This window comes from Dama dama, chromosome 6 (assembly GCF_033118175.1).
Source record: "Dama dama isolate Ldn47 chromosome 6, ASM3311817v1, whole genome shotgun sequence".
NCBI classification, from domain to species: Eukaryota; Metazoa; Chordata; class Mammalia; order Artiodactyla; family Cervidae; genus Dama; species Dama dama.
The window spans coordinates 6,315,267-6,335,890 of record NC_083686.1 but is presented as its reverse complement, the minus strand read 5'-3'; the positions used below and the strand labels follow the sequence as shown (position 1 = coordinate 6,335,890).

Below are 20,624 nucleotides of genomic sequence, written 5' to 3'. Positions count from 1 at the left end.
TTTTAACAAGTGCTTGGAGGGTGGCGCCACTCAGAAACCACCGCAGCCTCTTACTTGTGCACCGGCTCATCCTCATACACGTCTTCAGAATACATTCGACGGAGGTACTTAGCCAGCTTCACGGCAAAAATGAGAGCAGGAAGTAAAAGCACGGTCGCTTTTCCTATGCCAAACCAAAACAGATTCTGGGGCGGTGGGAGAGAAAAAGGAAATCACGAGGATTAGATGCTTGAAGATGGGAAATGGAAAACAACACTGATTTGGGGCAGGGGGGGTGGATTTAATTTCGCATTTTTTAAAATTAATTCTAATTTCATGAACTTCAGATAAGCCAACTACCGGCTGAAGGGCTAATCTGTTATTCTGGTTCATTCCGTCTTTCTGAAAACCTGGAATTGATCCTCTTCTATTTATTTTTACAAATGAGGCACAGAGGCAGAAAGTGGTGAAGCGAGATTAAGCACCTAGGGCCCCAAAACAACTGGGGAGGGCCCTCCTCGATGGCTCCCCCTTGCAGCCAGCCACAGAGGCACGGACAGTGTGCAGACCGGAGCCCCAGTCCGGGTCTGAGCTGTTCTGATGCGATGGTGGCTCCTGAAACTTTCTGACTTTGCATCTGAACAGTGCAATGATAGATAGCATCTCTCCCCCAAGACATTATTGTGTGAGGAAAACAGATATGATGATTTTGTGCACAGGAGGCTCCCAACAAACGTTCAGGGATGAATTGAACTGATCTTTAACAACGGTCACAGGCTGGATTCAATCCTGTTCTAAGAAGCAACATTAGAGTAGTTTTTAAAAGATAGCTGCTGAGACTTCCCTGGTGGGACTCAGGCTCTGGGCTCCCAGTGCAGGAGGCGCAGGTTCGGTGCCTGATCAGGGGCCTAGATCCCACTAGATGCCTCAGTTAACAGCTGCAACTAAAGATCTCGCATGCTGTGAAGAAGACCCAGCACAGCTAAAGAAATAAATAAATATAAAAAAAAAAAACCAACTTATGGCTCTGCAAAAAAAAAAAAGATAGCTGCTGATATTCCTAAGTCACATGTCCAGTAGTTAAGAATCTGCCTTCCACTGCAGGGGGCGTGGGTTTCATCCCTGGTCAGGGAACCAAGACTCCACATGATGCATGGTGCGGCCAAACAAAAACAGTTTTCTTCATGGGGGTCTCCTGACTTCTGTAAATAAAGTTCTACCAAGGAATGAAGATAGGCAGTGAGGACGTTGAACTTTCCAGCCTATTAGTATCACAACAAATTCATCTACAATTTGTAGATCCGAGGTCTTGAATTCTACCACTGTAACAGACCCAAGCAGAAGCCTATTATTCTCTTTTTAAAAAATTTTTATTTTTTAATTTTTCTTTACTATTATCATTATTTGGCTGCCTAGCATGCAGGATCTCAGTTCCACGGCCAAGCATTGAAACTGTGGCCGTTGCATCAGGAGCAGAGTCTCTTTCTATTGGACCTCCTGGAGATCCAGAAACCTGTTTTCTGTTATAGTATGAACTATCATCTGGAGAACGCAAACGATGGTGAATTCATTGTGTCTTCCTTCGAAAGACGAAACTCTTACCAGAGGGTCGACGATGTAGCTGCACAGAAAGACGTTAACAGCCGAGTCCAGTGCAGTGGCCGCCGGTTTGCAGGCCGCAATTTGCTGGGTGACCTATGGACGTGAGAGACACAGGCAAACTTTGATGGGGCCACACCCACACAATCCCATACAATGTTCAGCTCTGGGTCTCCAGGCCCCCTGGATAAGGAACTGAGAGCTGATTCTATGGATGAGTTCTACAACACTTGAAAGCATGTACTCGAAAACAAGACCCCAAGTCTCTCTGAGCCTCAGTTTTCAGCTCCCTCATCTGTTATTTGCTTATTCCCTAAGTCGTGTCTGGCTCTTTGAGACGCCGTGGACTATGGACCACCAGGCTCCTCTGTCCATGAGAATTCCCAGGGAAGAATACTGGCGTGGGCTGCCACTTCCTCCTCCAGCGGATGTTCCTGACCCAGGGATCGAACCCGTGTCTCCTGCATTGGCAGGTGGATTCCTTACCACTGAGACACCAAGGAAGCCTCCAGGAAAAAAGGAGAAAGGGGCGGCAGAGGATGAGATGGTTAAATAGCATCACCAACTCAAGGGAAAATGAATTTGAGCAGACTCCAGGAGACAGTGAAGGACAGAGGAGTCTGGTGTGCTGCAGTCCTTGGGGTCCCAAAGAGTCAGACACAACTGAGCAGCTGAAACACAACGCTTGTCATTCGGAACAGTCAGACCCAGCCGGGTAGCCTCTGGAGAGAATTAACGTACGTACACGTGGCCGGCACAATGACTCAGTCTGAATTTCTTACCTGACCCCTTGGTAATCTGACAAAGTATGTGGGAAGAAAATGGAAAGTTAAGTAATGAATACATGTACATTTTACAACAGGGGTTGGCCAACTTTTTCTACAAAGGGCCGGAATGTAAATATTTTAGGCTTTGCAGGCTAGGCTGAGACATATCTGTTGCTCCACTCTGCCATGGTGCGGTGAAAACCACCACAGATAAACAAATGGGTGTGGCGGTGTGCCAAGAAAACTTGATTTACAAAACGGGCAGGACCTGTGGACCCAGTCTGAGAAGACAGAAAATAAGGTACTCATTACTGAGGTTAGAGCAAACACATTTAGTGAACCACAGACAGATGCCCCAAACCCATCAAGTTAAGGCGACTATATTCATTCACTCAAAAACTCTGGAGTAAGCACACGAAGCTATTACACAGCTCTTCAGGGCAGGGGCGTGTCTTATTTCCTTTGCTTTACTGGTTGACTCACCTCCCCCTTATCGTCCACCTTCACATGACAAGGCAACTCAGGTCATTAATAACCTTATGTTTCTCCTAGCTCAAACAAATCTATATACTCTCTTTATAGGCTTTTTCAAAGTGAGTTTTATAAAAACTGGGGGAAGGGTGCATATGGGCTAGTGGAACAACATAGAAAGTCCAGGAGTAATCCCACCCACTTAAGGGTGAATGAGTCTATGACAAAGGAGGCCAGAATACACAATGGAGAAAAGACAAGCCCTTCAACTAGTGGTGCTGAGAAAACTGGACAGCTAGGTCTAAGAGAATGAAGGTAGAACATTCTCTAACAACATATACAGAAGTAAACTCAAAATGGATTAACGACCCAACTGTAGGACTGGATAGTATGAAAATACCTAGAGGAAAACTTAGGCAGAACACTCTGACATAAATCACGGCAATATTTTTTGGATCCCTTTCCTTAGACTCTGAGGCTGAGAGTAATGTATACAAAAGCAAAAATAAACAAATGAGACCTAATTTAACTTAAAAGCTTTTGCACCACAAAGGAAACCATAAACAAAATGAAAAGACACCCTATGGAATAGGAGGAAATACTTGCAAGTGATGTGACCAACAATGGCTTAATTTCCAAAATAAGTTTGCACTGCTCAATAAAAAAAACAAACAAACAAAAAAACCAAACAACCCAATCAAAAAATGGGCAGAACACCTAAATAGACACTTTCCCCAAAAAGATATACAGATGGACAACAGGCATATGAAAAGACGCTGAACATTTCTCATTAGTAGAGAAAGGCAAATCAAGACTTCAAATGTGCTATTAACTCTCACCAGTCAGAATGGCCATTTTCAACAAGTCTACATACAGTAAGTGCTGGAGAGGGTGTGGGGCAAAGGGAACCCTCCCCTGGACTGTTGCTGGGAATGGAAATGGCGCAGCCACCATGGAGAACAGTGTGGAGGTCCCTAAAACACTAGAAGCAGAGCTACCATCTGATCCAGCGGCCCCACTCCTGGACATGTATCTGGAAAAGACGGAACCTGGAGTTTGAAAAAACTGCAGCACCCCCATGTTTGCAGGAGCACTGTGGACGCCAGCCACGACGCGGAAACAACTTCGTCCTCGAGGTACTGCGTGTGACCGACATGTGGTCCCTTGTCCAGTGAGGAGACGCACGGAGGCGATGGTGAAGGCAGTGCCGACCCGGGCCCCCCGCCTACCCTGGGTGTGCCGGGCGGTCCAGCACCAAGGAGACCCCAAGGCCTTCAGCTCTGGGGGCGAGGGGTGGGGGGCAGCGGAGAAGCTGGAAGCTGGGCTTTGGAGGAGAGGCGGGCACCCGGTCTAGAGGGTGGGGCCCGGGGGAAGAGGAGAGGTGACACGCTCAGAGCATCGTGTAGAGAGAGAGGTGAACGTTTCCCGGAATCGGATTGAGGCTGGAATGCGGGGTGAGTCAAGAGAGCAGGAGGAGGGCGCTCCGACAGTGAAGGCCTGGGAGCAGAGCCGGAAGAGCTCCTGCCTGCTCAGGGCGGCCTGTCTCCCCGCCTCACTAGACTTCCCGGGGTCCCTCCTGGCCAGCCGCCCCTCCCCCAGGGACTCAGCTCTAAGCCCACCCCCCAGTGGAAGAGTCCTCAGTGGGGACCGGCCCAGAGCCCCAGGTGACAAAAGGCACTTGTGAGATGCTGAGTTCTCCACTGGCCGTGTGCTGGGAGCAATGTGCGCCACTGGAAACTTCATTCTGTTCCTCGACGTCTCTCTTTCAACCGACGCCTGGAGACCCAGCTTTGTGGACTGACTTTTGCCCCCTACGTGTTCCCAGGGTAAAATCCTAGCTCCCTGTACCTCTGAATGCGACTGTATTTGGAGATGGGGTCTTGAAAGAGGCAATTCAGTTACAGTGAGGTCACTAAGATGGTCCTGATCCAGCAGGACCGCTCTTCATATTAAATAAAAGAAGAAGAAATTGGGACACAGCCTCATGCAGAGGGGATACTCCGTGGAAACACAGGAGAAGCCACGGAGAGGCCTCAGAAGAAACTAACCTGCCCACACTTTGAACCTGGACTTCCAGCCTCCAGAATCTTAAGAAAATAAAACTCCTGTAGTCTAAGCACCGAATCCACAAATAAACCCATGATGTGTTAATCACAGGTTCAGTGCTGCCCGGGGCGTGGACAAACCACAGCTGCAAATGGCCCCTACAGTAAGGAGCTTGTGGTTCAGCAGGGGAGACACAGTGGAGGAGGCCAGAATTCCCAGAGCAAGCAGCAGAGGGAGCCGGGGCGGGGGGCAGGTTAGGACGCGGGGGTCAGCCGTCCGTGACGGCGGACCCGGGAAGACACCCAGGGTGGGCAGCGCTTGTGTGACTTCTTATGGTTTCCTCTACCCGTGGGCCCTAGGTGCAAGGTTTACCTATCCCCTGTCTAATTTCTGAATCCTGGTTTTACCCTAGAAAATGACATGTCCCCAGACATGGAACCCCGCATTCCAGCCGCAATCCGAATCCGGGAAACGGTCACCCTTAGGTCCATCAAAGACACGCCACTTACGGCCATCCTGACCCACTGCAGGTAACGTTCAAAGTAGCTTATTATCTTACTCCCGAACTGCTTACTTTCCTGGAAAGACATTAAAGAGCAACAAGGCCGTTAAAATGACTCCACCACTCTCTAGAGAAGCATGGGGCTATGGTTGCACACCCCCCTACTGGTATAACAACTTACTTCAATGACAACTTTGGCCAGCTGGCTGGTGAGAAAGTACTGGGTGGAATTCAAAAAGAAAATGATGTTGGATACTCTGTCCTGCAAAATACAGCAACCAGCGACATGGTGTCAAGAGACACAGGGGTTTCACCAGACAGTTTGTATATCGATGCAAATACAGTTCACGCAGCCCCTGAGCACCATGACTTGCCAGTGAAGACTGTACTAGCAGTTCATGGTTAGTGATCCCCTCCCGGCTTTGGCTTCCCAGGGCATGGGTATATGGCCCCACTCCGTGATGAACCTGGCTGTGTGAAACTTGTTTTGGCAGATGAAATGCGGTTGGGCTCGCCCCGTGCTGGTTTCCAGTGAGAATGAGAATTTGTGGGCCACAGGCACTATGTTTGGAGGCTGTTTGTGAAGCTGCAGTATCTCTGTAAAAGTGACCCACGGGCCACCTACACTTGCATTGCACACGTCCACACATGGCTTTCCGTTGACTAGACAACAGTGTGCCAGGATGTAGTCTGCATTTGCAGAAGTCTTTTAGAAAGGGGAGAACAGGGAAACCCAGTCTGGTGTTTAAAATGGGTGGATAACTAAGACTTGATTTTACTTAAAATAACTGCAAAACCCAACACCTCTGAAAGTCTGCATGTACTTTTGTAACAAGACCCCAAGACAGAGAAAGAAAACACATCCTTACCCTCAATCTGCTGGTCCTGTGATGAAGTCCCTTCATTTGCTGGTGCATGATGCTCTGGTGAACAAACACAGGTCATATTTCCCGGTAAGTGAAACTTGAAGATCACATGATCTTTGTGTCCACCCCCCTGCACCCCCACGCCAAGTCAGCCATCAAATCTGACCTTACTCTGTGATAGTTTCATTCAAGAAAAAAACACCAGACACGGGGAATGATATGCACCTCACATATCTGGGTGTAAGAAAACCTGAAGAAGAAAATCAGAATACATCTTCTGGGCAGTTACTCACGTGTGACAGAGCCACACGACCCTTCTGAGGCGAGTTGTTCAGAGTAAAACCTGCCCCACAACAGTGGCTTCATTTGCCTGGTTTAGACGAGCGGTTGGCAAACTTTATCAGTTCAGGGCCACATAAGAAGTATTTTCGACTTTGGGGACCACACTCTGTCCGAATCTCTCCACTCTGCCCTTGGAGCCGGGAGCAACCACAGAGCATCTGTGAATAGGACCAGCCTGGCTCTGCTCCGGGAGAGCCTTGCTTCTAACAAACAGGCGGCAGGAGGGGCATTCCCTAGAAGTCCCGTGGTTCCGACTCCGCGCTTGCACTGCTGGGGACCTGGCTTCAATCCCTCGCTGGGGAAATAAGATCCCAAAAGCCACAGGCCATGGCCAAAATTAATCAATTAATCAAATACAAAACAAGGAGCAGGCTGGGGGGCATCCAGGGGCTACAGTTTGCAAAGCCCTGGTTAAGGTCATGGGTCATATCTATAGAACAACTTGCCTAACTGTAGGTCAGCACAACTCTGCAAAGGCCAAGGAGGCCTGTGTCTACTTGAAGGAAAGCATGTCCAAAGGGACATGTCCAAACCAACTTAAAATGTTAACAAATTTGTGCAGCGCATAAAGGATAGCACAAAGAGAACTGTGATGAGCCCAAACACAAATGAAGAAAATTCTAGAGGACTTTGTGAATTAGAAAGTCAAGTGGGAACATGAAGAAAGAGAATTCTACAAGCAATAAATGCTGGAGAGGGTGTGGAGAAAAGGGAACCCTCTTACACTGTTGGTGGGAATGCAAACTAGTACAGCCGCTATGGAGAACAGTGTGGCGATTTCTTAAAAAACTGGAAATAGAACTGCCATATGACCCAGCAATCCCACTTCTGGGCATACACACCAAGGAAACCAGATCTGAAAGAGACACATGTACCCCAATGTTCATCGCAGCACTGTTTATAATAGCCAGGACATGGAAGCAACCTAGATGCCCATCAGCAGACGAATGGATAAGGAAGCTGTGGTACATATACACCATGGAATATTACTCAGCCATTAAAAAGAATTCATTTGAATCAGTTCTAATGAGATGGATGAAACTGGAGCCCATTATACAGAGTGAAGTAAGCCAAAAAGATAAAGACCAATACAGTATACTAATGCATATATATGGAATTTAAAAAGATGGTAATGATAACCCTATATGCAAAACAGAAAAAGAGACACAGATGTACAGAACAGACTTTTGGATTCTGTGGGAGAAGGCGAGGGTAGGATGTTCTGAGAGAATAGCATTGAAACAAGTATACTATCAAGGGTGAAACAGATCACCAGCCCAGGTTGGATGCATGAGACAAGTGCTCAGGACTGGTGCACTGGGAAGACCCAGAGGGATGGGATGGAGAGGGAGGTGGGAGGGGGGATCAGGATGGGGAACACATGTAAATCCATGGCTGATTCATGTCAATGTATGGCAAAAACCACTACAATATTGTAAAGTAATTAGCTTCCAACTAATAAAAATAAATGAAAAATAATAATAATGAAAAAATATATAAATAAAATTAAATCCCACAAAAAAAATAAAATAAAAACTAGTCCTAGAAGATTCTAAAGTTGGAGTCAAGCCAACAAATAAGCTTCTTCAAAGCTGAGCAGGCTGACTCTGGAAGCTGGTTCCCCTGACAACTGCATACATGACCCCCCGCCCCAAGCACACATCAAGCATAATAATAATGGCTCCTGTTTGCAGAGTCCCTCTGGGGTGTCAGATCCTTCATCTCCAAGAGCCAGGTAACAGTGAGGCAAGGACCCCTCCTCCTGCTTTTAAACAAGAAAAACTAAAGCTACCAGTCTCGGGAGAGGCAGAAGCAAGACTTGAAATCAGGTTGACATGACTCAAGAGCTTATGTTCCTTCTCTGCTTCCTTTCTGGCATTTAAGAAAGAAGCCAGAGGGTAGTGAGAATAAAAAGAAAGGAAGGAATTGAGAGAGAAAGACTGACAAATATACACAACCGTGTGTGAAACAGACTGCCGGTGTGTGAAACAGATAGCTCCCTGCTGCACAGACAGGGGGCGCAGCGCAGTGTTCTGTGATGACCTAGACGGGTGGGATGGAGTGGGTGGGCGGAGCGCTCAAGAGGGAGGGGATATACATATACAGACGGCTGCCTCACCTTGCTGTAGAGCATAAGCTAACACAATGCTCTAAACGGACTATTGTTGTTGGTGTTTGGTCGCTAAGTCATGTCTGACACTTTTGCAACCCCATGGATTGCAGCCCTCCAGGCTTCTCTGTCCATGGGATTTCAGAGGCAAGAATACTGGAATAAGCTGCTACTTCCTTCTCCTGGAGATCTTCCCAACCCAGGGGTGGGACACGTCTCCCGTATTGGCAGGCAGATTCTTTACCTCCGAGCCACCAGGGGAGCCCAAAGCAATGATGCCCCAATTTTTAAAAAACTAATTATTCAAAACAAAAAAAAAAAAAAGAAGAGAAAAGTTGAGAAAGTCGGATGGAAGAGAGGAGGAAAGACGTGAGGAACAGGGAGCAGAGCTACGTGCAGACAGAAAGGACATCACATTGCCATCAGGGATGTCACGGCAAGGTGTGAATGCAGAGAGGCTGATAAAGCAGGTAAGACCGAGTCTAGCACTCTACCACCTGCATGGCTTAGGGGAGCCTTTTAAGGCCATGAAAAATGAGAGCAAAACGGATGGAGGCAACTGCGCATCTAAGCTGTTCATACACAGATAGGAAAAGGTAGAAAAGGAGGTGTGAACATTGAAAACAAGTCCTCTTCAAAGCCCAGCTACTATCATTTCTTTTAAAAAGAGCTCCGCTTCTTAGCCTGAGGTTAACTGAATTTGACCTGCGTGTGAGACACAAACGTTATCACTGGGCTGGGCGAAACGGACTTTGCACAGGCCACAGTGAAAGAGCAAAAGGTGTAGCTTCTCACCATTGAATTCTGCAAAGGGACTACTTGGTTCTGATGGATATTTCTTAAGGTATCTACGTGATCCTTCAAGCTGGTTTTCAAGGTTCCTGGGGGCTACAAAGAAAAGACAGTAAATAAACATTAGTACCTCCTTCCAGACTCTGGAGCAGTCTCTCTAGTCACCACCAGACACATGGATAAAGCCCTTCTTATATGATGATGGGCTTGGAAGGATGGTCCTGAGACGCCCATAGTCCATAGCGTGGACAAGAGTCGGACATGACTGGGGCATTGAGCACTGCCTCCCGAGTCCAGGGTCCTGACCACCATGCTCTGCTGCTTCAGGAAAGAGACCAGTTGCAGCCATTTGTCACCAACCAGCAGAAGAGCTGGTGATGGGGAAGCTTAAAGGGTTTGAGGTGCTCTTTGCCCTTCCATATCCGCTCATCCTTGGAGCCGTAAAGCACCAAGTGGGATCTCGCTCCCACGTCCAAGTTACCATTCCTTACACTGCAAAAACATGCGTGCACTGGTGCTGGGCAGTGGAGGCGGGATGGCATGAAAGCAGACCAGTGCTAAAGTGGTGGGGCTGGGGACGGCCTTGGAACGCCGCTCTGGGAAACTTCACAAGCTCACGGACTGTCGGGCCACACGGCAGTGGCCGCTGGTGGGAGCTTCTCAACAGGCACGGAGGGGCATTTTTATACCAGGGACACCTGCGGCGCCAGGAACCTCTTCCTGGATCCTCTAAGAATGCTATTGACCTTCGCCCTCTACAGCAAGGACAGCCTTGAACAGGATCGTCTCTACTCACCAGCTGGTTGGCTTTTCTTTGGAGATTGTCTGCAAACGACATAAGATTTACTCTCGTGGGACTTCCCTCGGTCTACAAAAGAGGTGTAGAAAACTGATATGGAGATGGGATTTTTAAACCTTAACCTGTAACATGCAGAAGGAAATGGCAACCCACTCCATTACTCTTGCCTGGCTGGAAAAATCCCAAGGACAGAGAAGCCTGGCGGGCTACAGTCCATGGGGTCACAAAGAGTCGGACACGACTTAATGACTAAACAACAACAACCTGTAACAAGCAACAGAGTGAACGTGGGTCCATAAACACAAGGTAAGGCTAGACACCCCTGCATTGTTCATACATACAAAACAGCATAATTTGCTTTCAACCATACAGAGAAAGAAAGTACCTGCTGTAATGGACATGAATCTCGAAAAACTTAGACTACATGAAATGGACCAGTGAAGGTCATCAGACAAAAAAAGGGCACCCCGCTCATATGAAATATCCAGAATAGGTAAATTCATAGAAGCCAGGGGCTGGAGTGGGAGACAGGGAGCAATTACTTACTGGAAGCGGAGCTTTCTGTTGAAGGTGATGAACACACATTAGAACTAGTTAGAGACGGTAGTCGTGTAACATTGCAATTATACTAAATGCTAGTGAATTATTCAGTTGGTAATAAAAGAATTAATTAATGTTGTGCAAATCTCATCTCAGTTAATGAAAAACAAGAACAAAAGACAAACAAAAAAAAACATGCAAAGGATCACCCAGGAACACGCAGGTCATACCGCGTTTATGTAGGCAGCATAGTCTATTTTGCCTATTCCCGAAGAGCTGATATCCATAAGGGTTTTCCTTCCTGTTTTATCCAGCAGTTCTATATCGTTAATTCTTAAATTCATATTTTCCAAATTACTATTTATGTCTCCAGTATGCTGCAGTTTAAAAAAAAAAAAAAGATTAGTAAGTTCACTCGTCTCCAAAAATGTCACTAATTTAATGCTTTAAAGGAGCAATAAAATTACTCAGGCCAAAAATAAACACACCTGCACCTGACTGACATGTCTTCCTCGTTTTCTTGTCTTCCCTCCCAGTCCTTCCCCAACTCCCAGCTTTCTTCGCTGGGCCCCAGGCCAAGCACCATGTGAGGACCTGGGATGCAAAGCAAAAGCCTGCTACATCCCCACCCTCCAAAGACCTCAAAGTGAAGAGGCGGTACTGTGATAAAGGCACATGAACTGCATCAGGACACGACCCTTGCAAGGCAGGGGGCTGGGGAGGGCTTCCGAGAGGAGGTGGCTGGGGAGGGCTTCCGAGAGGAGGTGGCTTCTGAGAAAGCCTTGACAAACAGAGATGCCAAAAGGGGCCTGGGGGCTGCTTTCCAAGGGAAGGAGGTGGCCTGCCCTGGACTGGCTAGTGAAAACACTCCAGATCACGGGCATGCGGCTGGTGACTGTGGGGTCTTGTGTGTCCAAGGCACCGCTCATCATTGAGAAATGGCATCATGAGTGAGTGAGCAGAGGCCATCCCTTTGGGACCTGGCTGCAAAATAGTATTATATTTATGAGTGCATGCAAGATATGTCTAGAGAAGAGAATACAAAATTTGTACACAGCTTTCAAATAAGCCTCTTGACCTCTGAAGACCCTCAGGCCATCTTGACCTCATGGTGCCCCTTTGGTGATGACTCCGTACAGAAGCAGTGGGGCTTGGGGAACCACCTCTTTTTTTACTTTCCTGATGTTGGAAGCCCAGAAGGCACCAGCTTCCTTAGCTTCTTTCCTACACAGCAAAGAAAGCCAGCAGGCCTCTAGGCATGAGGGAGTGGGCACCACCTAGCTAAGGGCACCAGAGGCATGGGCCGCCGGAGCCCCCGGCCCCTTCCCCAGCCAGTGCACTCCGCAGGGGCCTCTACTCGGTGTCTGAAGGCTCCAGACTCGGCTGGGGGCCGGGGTGAAGGAGGAAAAGTAGTCATCCACTCAGTCCCTTTCCATCCCTGCTGCCAAGCTGTGTCTTGCCAAGGGCCCATCTAGGAGCCCTGGGGTCCCCCCACCATTCACACGGAGTAAGGACTCTGTGGGCCACTGTTCTTGTCCCTCATCAGCGATGTGACAGAAAAGGGTGGCTGGTCTGGGAGAGTCAATGCCCTGGGAAGCAAGTAGGGTTTGTGCCTCCAGGGACTCCGACATTCAGCAAGCTAAACTCTTTCCCCATGAAGGGTCTGCGGGGAGAACCCTGGAGATGCTTTTGTTCCATTCAGAGGAGAAACTCATGTCTCAGAAAGTCAGCTGGTCGGGGGTGACACCAAGGTCTTGGAATTAAATAGACGTGAGGGTTGCACAGCCTTGCAAATGTACTAAAATCACTTCAAAACGGCTCATTTTATCTAATGTGGAATCCACCTCAAAAGAGAAAATGGGGACCACTGAATTTGGTAAAGAAATATGTCGATTTCCTGATTGGTCCTAATTACTCACCTCTGTTGGAGAAGGAAATGGCAACCCACTCCAGTACTCTTGCCTGAAAAATCCCATGGATGGAGGAGCCTGGTGGGCTACAGTCCATGAGGTTGCAAAGAGTCGGACACGACTGAGCGACTTCACTTTCTTTCTTACTATAGTTCCTTTTAGAGAAGGAAATGGCAACCCACTCCAGTGCTCTTGCCGGGAGAATCCCATGGACAGAGGGGCCTGGTGGGCTACAGTCTATGGGATTGCAAAGAGTTGGACACAACTAAGCAACTAACACACACATACACACGCACACACTCACCTTTGTAATGTTGAGCTCTTCACTGACATTGTAGATGTGGTCAAGCTTAAGTGTTGCATAAAGGCCTTTATTTTCTTTGCAGTCACTGAGGGAAGAAACAGAGAAATCAGGATGCAAAAGGGCAGTTGTGGCTACCTCTGTCCGCTGCGAAGGATGGAGAAAAAGGTCAACCGTTCATCTTTGTTTAATCTGTGAATATGAACATGACATGGCAGGTGGGTGTCAATGCAATAAGCTGCCACCAGTGTCCCCAGGAATCCCCCGGGGGGCCCACCATTCCTGACGCCTTTCTCTCTTCTCCTTAATGTCCCACGTTTGGAACAGATACAAGGTGAAAGGTGAAAGTGAAGTCAGTCATGTCTGACTCTGCCACTTCATGGACTATAGCCCACCGAGCTTCTCTGTCCATGGGATTTTCTAGGCAAGAGTACTGGAGTGGGCTGCCATTGCCTTCTCCAGGGGATCTTCCCAACCCAGGGATCAAACCCAGGTCTCCCGCATTGCAGGCAGACGCCTTACCCTCTGAGCGACCAGGGAAGCCCACAAGAGGACAGGTAAATACTACAGCCTAGTGCTCCAAGTGACAACAAAGTTTACAAATTGGGAAGACACAAACTCTAACCCGAAAAGAACAACACACGTCAGAGAGATGCGTGTTACCAAGCGTTATCCTTATTAAAAGATTTAATAAATATTTAGTAGAAGATTCTATCGGGCTTACGTGGTGGCTCAGTGGTAAAGAATCCACCTGCCAATGCAGGAGATATGGGTCCGATCCCTGATCTGGGATGATTCAACATGCCATGGGCCAACTAAGCCCATGAGCCACAACTATTAAGCCTGTGCTCCAGAGCCTGGGAGCCACAACTACTGAGCCCGCGTGCCCTAGAGCCTGTGTTCTGCAACAAGAGAAGCCACTGCAATGAGACGCTCGTGCAAGGCAGCTAGAGTGTACCCCTGCTCACCACAGCTATAGAAAGGCCTGCTCACCAACAAAGAACCAGCACAGCCAAAAGTAAATAAATAAATATATATATATAAAACTTTATCCACTGACTTCCTGGCAGTCCAATGGCTAAGACTCTGCACTCCCAATGCAAGGGTCCTGGGTTTGATCCCTGGTCAGGGAACTAGATATCACATGAAGCAACTAACAGTTTATGTGCTACAATTACAATTCCTGTGGGCTGCAATTAAGGGCCCAGTGAAGCCAAATAAATAAATAAATTTGTTGTTAGTCAGTTGCTAAGTCATGTCCCACTCACTGCCAACCATGAACTGCAGCCCACCAGGCTCCCCTGTACTTCACTATCTCCTGGGTTTGCTCACATTCATGTCCATTGAGATGGTGACGCTATCTAAACATCTCAGTATCTGTCACCCCCTTCTCCTCCCGCTTTCAATCTTTCCCAGCATCAGGGTCTTTTCCAATGAGTCGGCTCTTTATATCAAGTGGCCAAAGTATTGGAGCTTCAGCTTCAGTGTCAGTTCTTCCAATAAACATTCAGGGTTGATTTCCTTTTGGATTAACTGGTTTGATCTCCCTGCTGTCCAAGGGACTCTCAGGAGTCTTCTCCAGCACCTCAATTCGAAAGCATCATTTCTTTCATGCTTAAACTTATGATCCAACTCTCACACCCATACATGATTATTGGAAAAACCACAGCTTTGGCTAAACAGACATGTCATGTCTCTGCTTTTTAATACGGTGTCTAGGTGTGTCATAGAATCCCTTCCAAAGAGTAAGCGTCTTTTAGTGCCATGGCTGCAGCCACCATCTGCAGTGATTTTGGAGCCCAAGACAGCAAGGCCTGTCACTGCTCCCACTTTTCCTCATGTACGTGCCACGAAGTGATGGGACTGGATGCCATGATCTTAGTTTTTCGAATGCTGAGTCTCAAGCCAGCTTTTTCACTCTCCTCTTTCACCTTCAGCAAGAGGCTCCTTAGTTCCTCCTTACTCTCTGCTATTAGAGTGGTATCATCTGCATATCTGAGGTTGTTAAATATTTAAAATATACTCTATCAAGCCCCCTCCTGACCATCTCCCTCCACATTTCCAGGGTTGAGCTCTACCTACTAAATCTAAGGTTGGACTAAGGGTAGGAGACAGGGACGGGCTGACAAACATCCACTTTGGCTGTAAACCTAACTTGGCCTCACCTCTCCTAACTTCTCTGAAACGTGGCAAATGCCTTCTCCAGCGAGCTCAGCAGGGTGGCCACACCCTTGCACATCCTTGCCACCCAGATGACCTCGTCCTGGGTGCTGCTTCCTTCTGCAGAGTCCTCGAGGGACGCCTGGGAGAAGAACGTCCCAGAACCCTGGGAGGGGTGACGCTCCTCTCCGGGGAACCCTAAGCAGGCTGGCGTTGGTGATACACTGACCACCAGAGGAAGGAACGGAGAGTTCAGCTGGAGACGGAATCCCAAAGAGCTGGCACATGACGCTGAGAAGCTTGGCTTCCTTCTCTCAAGCCTGGCGAGGGTTTCATTCATTGCATTCATTGGAGGGCACAGAGACGCCAATGGACTGAAAGTGTCTTCCTAAAACACTGTTTGAGAAGGCTCCTATGACCCTCTGGGCAAAGCAGAAGACCCCAAGTGATCAGCAAGTCTGCCATGGGGGCCACGTGCCAGGAGGATGGACCCCTGTGCTATTTACTCACTGTCTAGTTCCCTGGAAGTGAGGGTAGCTGGTGATACTCAGCTGACTATGATCATCCTACTGAAGTGACAGGAAGGGGACCACAGAGGTCACAGAGGCCCTGGGGGTGGAGCCGGGCCTGGGGCCCAGGCGGCCTGATTCACAGCCTGGTCCTCAGGCTACACCACTATCAGCCCCTGAGAGACTCGACCTGATAAGAGATGTTCGCATATGGAGGGCTGGGGAAGTCTTTTTCTGCAAGACCTAACTCAAATTTTATGCTAACTAAAACAGATTGCTTGTGGCCTGTCAAAGAGACATTTGTACGTCAGCTTACATACAATGAAATTATGAAAGAAAAGGGTGCACTGACCAGGAAAATGTACGCATCAAAATAAAGATTAAATGTTTCCCTCCCTGGGACATCAATGCTGGTCCTTCCTTGGTGATAAGACTGCCCTTCAGGTGCCAAGGCCATGCTGACTCACCGTATACACACTGAACAGTTTTGTTTTTTGAAATCTTTAATGCATGTACCCCTGACTTTAATGTTACTTGTCCTGACAGGATATAAAACTGTGCCCAAAGACAGTTTTTGGAACAACTCCTCAGAGCTGTCTGAGAGGCTGTCTCCCTGGCTAGAGTCCTCAGTTTGGCTCACATAAAACTCTTTCCTATTCCTATTAAAGACTGCATATTTCTGTTCTTTGCTTTTTTTCTGCTGTCCCACAAGGCTTGTGGGATCTTAGTTCCTGAGCAAAGGATGAACCTGGGCTCTGGCAGTGGAAGGATTAAGTCCTAACCACTGGACCTCCAGGGAAATCCCATGCTTATCATTTCCACTGACAGACTCATCCAGTGAATTCTAAATTGTTATACAGCATTTACCTGGGGTCAGGGTGGTTCTCAAACAAGAGTTTTCCCAGGGTCCCATGAATGTATTTTAGGGTCACCTCTACCAATGAGAAGGAAATGGCAACCCACTCCAGTGTTCTTGCCTGGAGAATCCTGTGGACGGAGGAGCCTGGTGGGCTGTGCTGTCCATGGGGTCACAGAGTCGGACACAACTGAAGTGACTTAGCACACATGCATGAGTTGGAGAAGGCATTGGCAACCCACTCCAGTGTTCTTGCCTGGAGAATCCCAGGGACACAGGAGCATGGTGGGCTGCCGTCTATGGGGTCGCACAGAATCGGACACAACTGAAGCGACTTAGCAGCAGCAGCAGCTACCAATGAGTTTTATTGATAAAGACAGAGTGACCTGGGATGCACCATCCTAAGTCCTAGAGGGTTTTCCGGGGAAGAATGCCTTTTTGGTCTTACTGCTGAGACCAGAGACTGGCTTACGTCTGAAATTGGAAAGTTGACCATTCAAATGAAAGACACGCTGAGAGCAAAATTCTCACTGTAAAAACACAACATTCTAAGTAGCAAAAAAAATGCATAATGCAATTATTCATACCTGTAAACTTGTTCAAAAGTGAGATTAATATCTGGTTTGTTAAGTACTAGGCCAGAGAGATAGTATTCCCAATCCTCATTTAGTAAATATGGAGTGTCCAAAATCTAGAAGAAATTTAAAGACAGTTTTACACTAACATACATGCATATAATTAAATGAATATTCTGTTAAACATATAATGTTTGGGATATTTTTATTTATATCATGATTTACTTCATTGATTTTCAACTTTAAACTAGAAAATAAAAGTGTGATTGGAATAGACAGATCACCGGGTAGAAACCATAGGAATTATTAAAAGTATGTTTTTGAGAGGAATATTTAAGCAAAATAAAGATTAGACATGGCTGAAGAATAATTTGATTCAGAATATCTAATAGAAAGCCATGAAGCAGTAGACTCAGCTCTTCACTCTTTTGCCCTAGACAAATGGAGTTAAATCAGGCACATTCTTCAGCTTCACATTATGTAATTTTAAGATGGGCTAATGAGTACATGGGAGAAGGCAATGGCACCCCACTCCAGTACTCTTGCCTGGAAAATCCCATGGACCGAGGAGCCTGGTAGGCTGCAGTCCATGGGGTCGCTAAGAGTCAGACACGACTGAGCGACTTCACTTTCACTTTTCACTTTCATGCATTGGAGAAGGAAATGGCAACCCACTCCAGTGTTCTTGCCTGGAGAATCCCAGGGACGGGGGAGCCTGGTGGGCTGCCGTCTATGGGGTCGCACAGAGTCGGACACGACTGAAGCGACTTAGCAGCAGCAATGAGTACATGACTGTATACTTACTTGAGTGTAAATGGGAAATACCCTCATTTTTCAAAATATTCTCCTCTACTTTTAAAGAATTCCTTTTTAACAACTTAACGTAGAATAAAAGATGATGAAGTTGGGCTTGATGCATTAATTTTTTTATCAAGAGGCCACATGGAGATTGTGTGACAAACTGACGCTCCCAACTGAATTTTCCTGAACCAAGTGAGAAATTAAAAAACCTCCACAACAACTGGTTTATCTTAGGAGTCCCTCACCTGATTTTATAACATATATGAGGTAGACAAATAGGTACAATGAAACAGGAAAGTGGAAACACATTTTAAAAATCAGAATAGGGAGAAAAACACTGGGAAATCAAAATGAGAAGACAGACCTGTAGATCAAAACATCTTTGTTAGTTAATGAAGCTAAACTTGGATATGGTGCCCTAAAACCTGAAGTAGTTGGCTGCAGAGGGAGAAAGTGAAGTTCAAATTTAATTCCCAACTACCTCATCAGATTTCCACCAGGGACAACCCTCCACCACGAGGTGTGCCATTCAGCAGTCCCCTTCACGTCAGCGTTTTTTGAAGGTTTATTTATTGGCTGCATCCGGTCTTATTGCAGCACGTGGACCCTCTAGGCGTGGCTCGCGGGCTCATCACGAAGGCTTAGTTGCCCACGGGCGGTGGGATGTTAGTTCCTCCACCAGGGATCGAACCTGAGGCCCCTGCATTGCCAGGTGCATTCTTAGCCACTGGAACACCAGGGAAGCAAGGAAGCCCCCTCTTTCATTGCAAATTTAGGGCCCGTCCACCATCTGTGTGGGCAACTGTCATCTGGGAAGTTCTTCGAAACATCAGAAACCTCTTGAGGTATGGTAGGAACCTGGAAAATTTATCCTCTGATATTCCACATTTGGGAACTACTTCTGGGAAGAACTGTATTCTCCCTGAATATGACAACCAGCATTGATGAGTAAGCCTTAACTCCTGGGACCGATTTCACTGACATTAAAAAAAGAATACAGTTGACCTTTCAACATGGGTTTGACCTGCAAGGATTCACTTATACGTGAATTTTTTTCAGCACTAAATAATACAGTGCCACGTGGTCTGAGGTTGGTAGAATCCGAGGAAGGGTATATGGAGCAACCATGTGGACAGAAGGCTGAATATAAGTTGAATGCCCAGAGGATCATCACCCCCAATACCCTCGTGTTCAAGGGTCACCTGTATGGCTGTATTTTTTTTTTTTTTGGCTCTGACAGATGGCATCTCAACCTACTGAATACAAATCAGGTGCTCACCTTTTTACTCTTGAAGAAACCCACTAGGTTTGGGGGGAGCATAAAAGCTTTGGCTCAAGCCCTGTGTAATGGACACACAATCCATATTTACCTGGAAGAACTTCTTGTTTCTGTAAGGCTCACAGACCAGATTTTCCAAATTTCCACCAGTGACAAAAGTCAGCACCACGATGGTCATGACTATCCAAGAAAAGAAGAAACTGAATCCAACCCCACTGGAAACACAAACAAACAGGAAAAAAACAGTTAATTCTACAGGCAGTTATTCACTATTACCAGAACTTACTCATTCTACCTATTCCACGTATAAAATGACCTGGGACGTCAGCTTTCGGCAGGTTAACCCGGGTTCAGCCTACCCAGGGATGCAGACGGGTAGTGCAAGGAGCACCTTAAGGGGATACTGGGCCCTGGGCCCCTGGCCTGCCTGCAGCCCAGCACCGCGGCGCAGATGTGGACCCGGGGTCACCCGAGGGAGCCAAGGCTGTCCAGTGAGTGAGGGGGCTGTAAGTTAGTATCCCTGGAAAATGCTGACAGGACAGAAATCCTATCAGCAGACAAAGGACGCTGTAGCCATTGGCCGTCCCATTACACCCGCCCCAACGGTGAGCCCTGCGGGGCTCAGCATAGAAACAGGATGCCCACCCCCCCATCTAGCCATCACCCACTGCAGCCACCCTGAAAGGCCGCCCCGAGGAGACTCAGGAGGACAAAGCATAGGACCCGGGCCCCTGGATAGCTGAGGTGCTCGTTGCAGGAATGTCAGTGAGCCCAGACCATGTGGCTTTCTTTTTTTTTTTTTTTAAGAGATGAATCTGTAGACATGCCGCCTGCATTGTAAGATTTTAATCTGTAGAATGTTGTGCTAGTTTCAGATGTACCACAGCAAAGTAAATCAGTTGTACCTATACATAGGTCCACGGTCTTTTTTTTTAGATTCTTCTCCCATATAAGCCATTACAGAAGACTGAGTCGAGTTCCCTGTGCTATACAGCGGGTCTTATTAGTTATCTATTTTATATACCCTAGGGTGTGTGTCTATCCCAGTCTCCCAGTTTATCCCACCACGCTTTACTCCCTGGTGACCATACGTTTGTTTAGTCCGTTCGTGACTCTATCACTGTTTTACAAATAAAAGTTCATTTGTACCCTGTTTTGTTAGATTCCACATAGGAGCAACATCACATAACATACTGAGGGAAGTAACTCAGACCCAGAGAGACCAATCCCACGTGGTTTTCTTTAATTAGCACTAATCTTCTGAGGCTCTGAGGGCCAGGTCTTTGTCGGAAAAACTCCTCTGTATCCTGGCTCCTCCCTCACCTCTTCAGAGCGGTTCCCTCAGAGCGTCCTGGCCTTCAGTCCTCAGTTTTGTCTACCAACTACAACAGAATTCCCAGCTTTTAGAGGGTGCATTTTT

General features: G+C 47.3%; 1 protein-coding gene across 12 annotated transcripts in view; it reads right to left on the bottom strand.

Annotated features, from left to right (window-relative positions):
• PROM1 (prominin 1) overlaps positions 1–20,624 on the bottom strand; it is a 113,090-nt gene that overhangs the window by 2,084 nt on the left and 90,382 nt on the right. For all 12 annotated transcript variants that reach the window (XM_061145466.1, XM_061145467.1, XM_061145472.1 and 9 more), the window contains 11 exons: positions 19,296–19,419; positions 17,137–17,240; positions 13,028–13,112; positions 11,044–11,190; positions 10,271–10,342; positions 9,478–9,570; positions 6,234–6,287; positions 5,546–5,626; positions 5,372–5,440; positions 1,582–1,674; positions 55–185 (listed from right to left, as the gene is read on the bottom strand). In XM_061145466.1, coding sequence (XP_061001449.1) covers positions 55–185; positions 1,582–1,674; positions 5,372–5,440; positions 5,546–5,626; positions 6,234–6,287; positions 9,478–9,570; positions 10,271–10,342; positions 11,044–11,190; positions 13,028–13,112; positions 17,137–17,240; positions 19,296–19,419 — 1,053 coding nt within the window. The remainder of the gene's footprint in view (positions 1–54; positions 186–1,581; positions 1,675–5,371; positions 5,441–5,545; positions 5,627–6,233; positions 6,288–9,477; positions 9,571–10,270; positions 10,343–11,043; positions 11,191–13,027; positions 13,113–17,136; positions 17,241–19,295; positions 19,420–20,624) is intronic.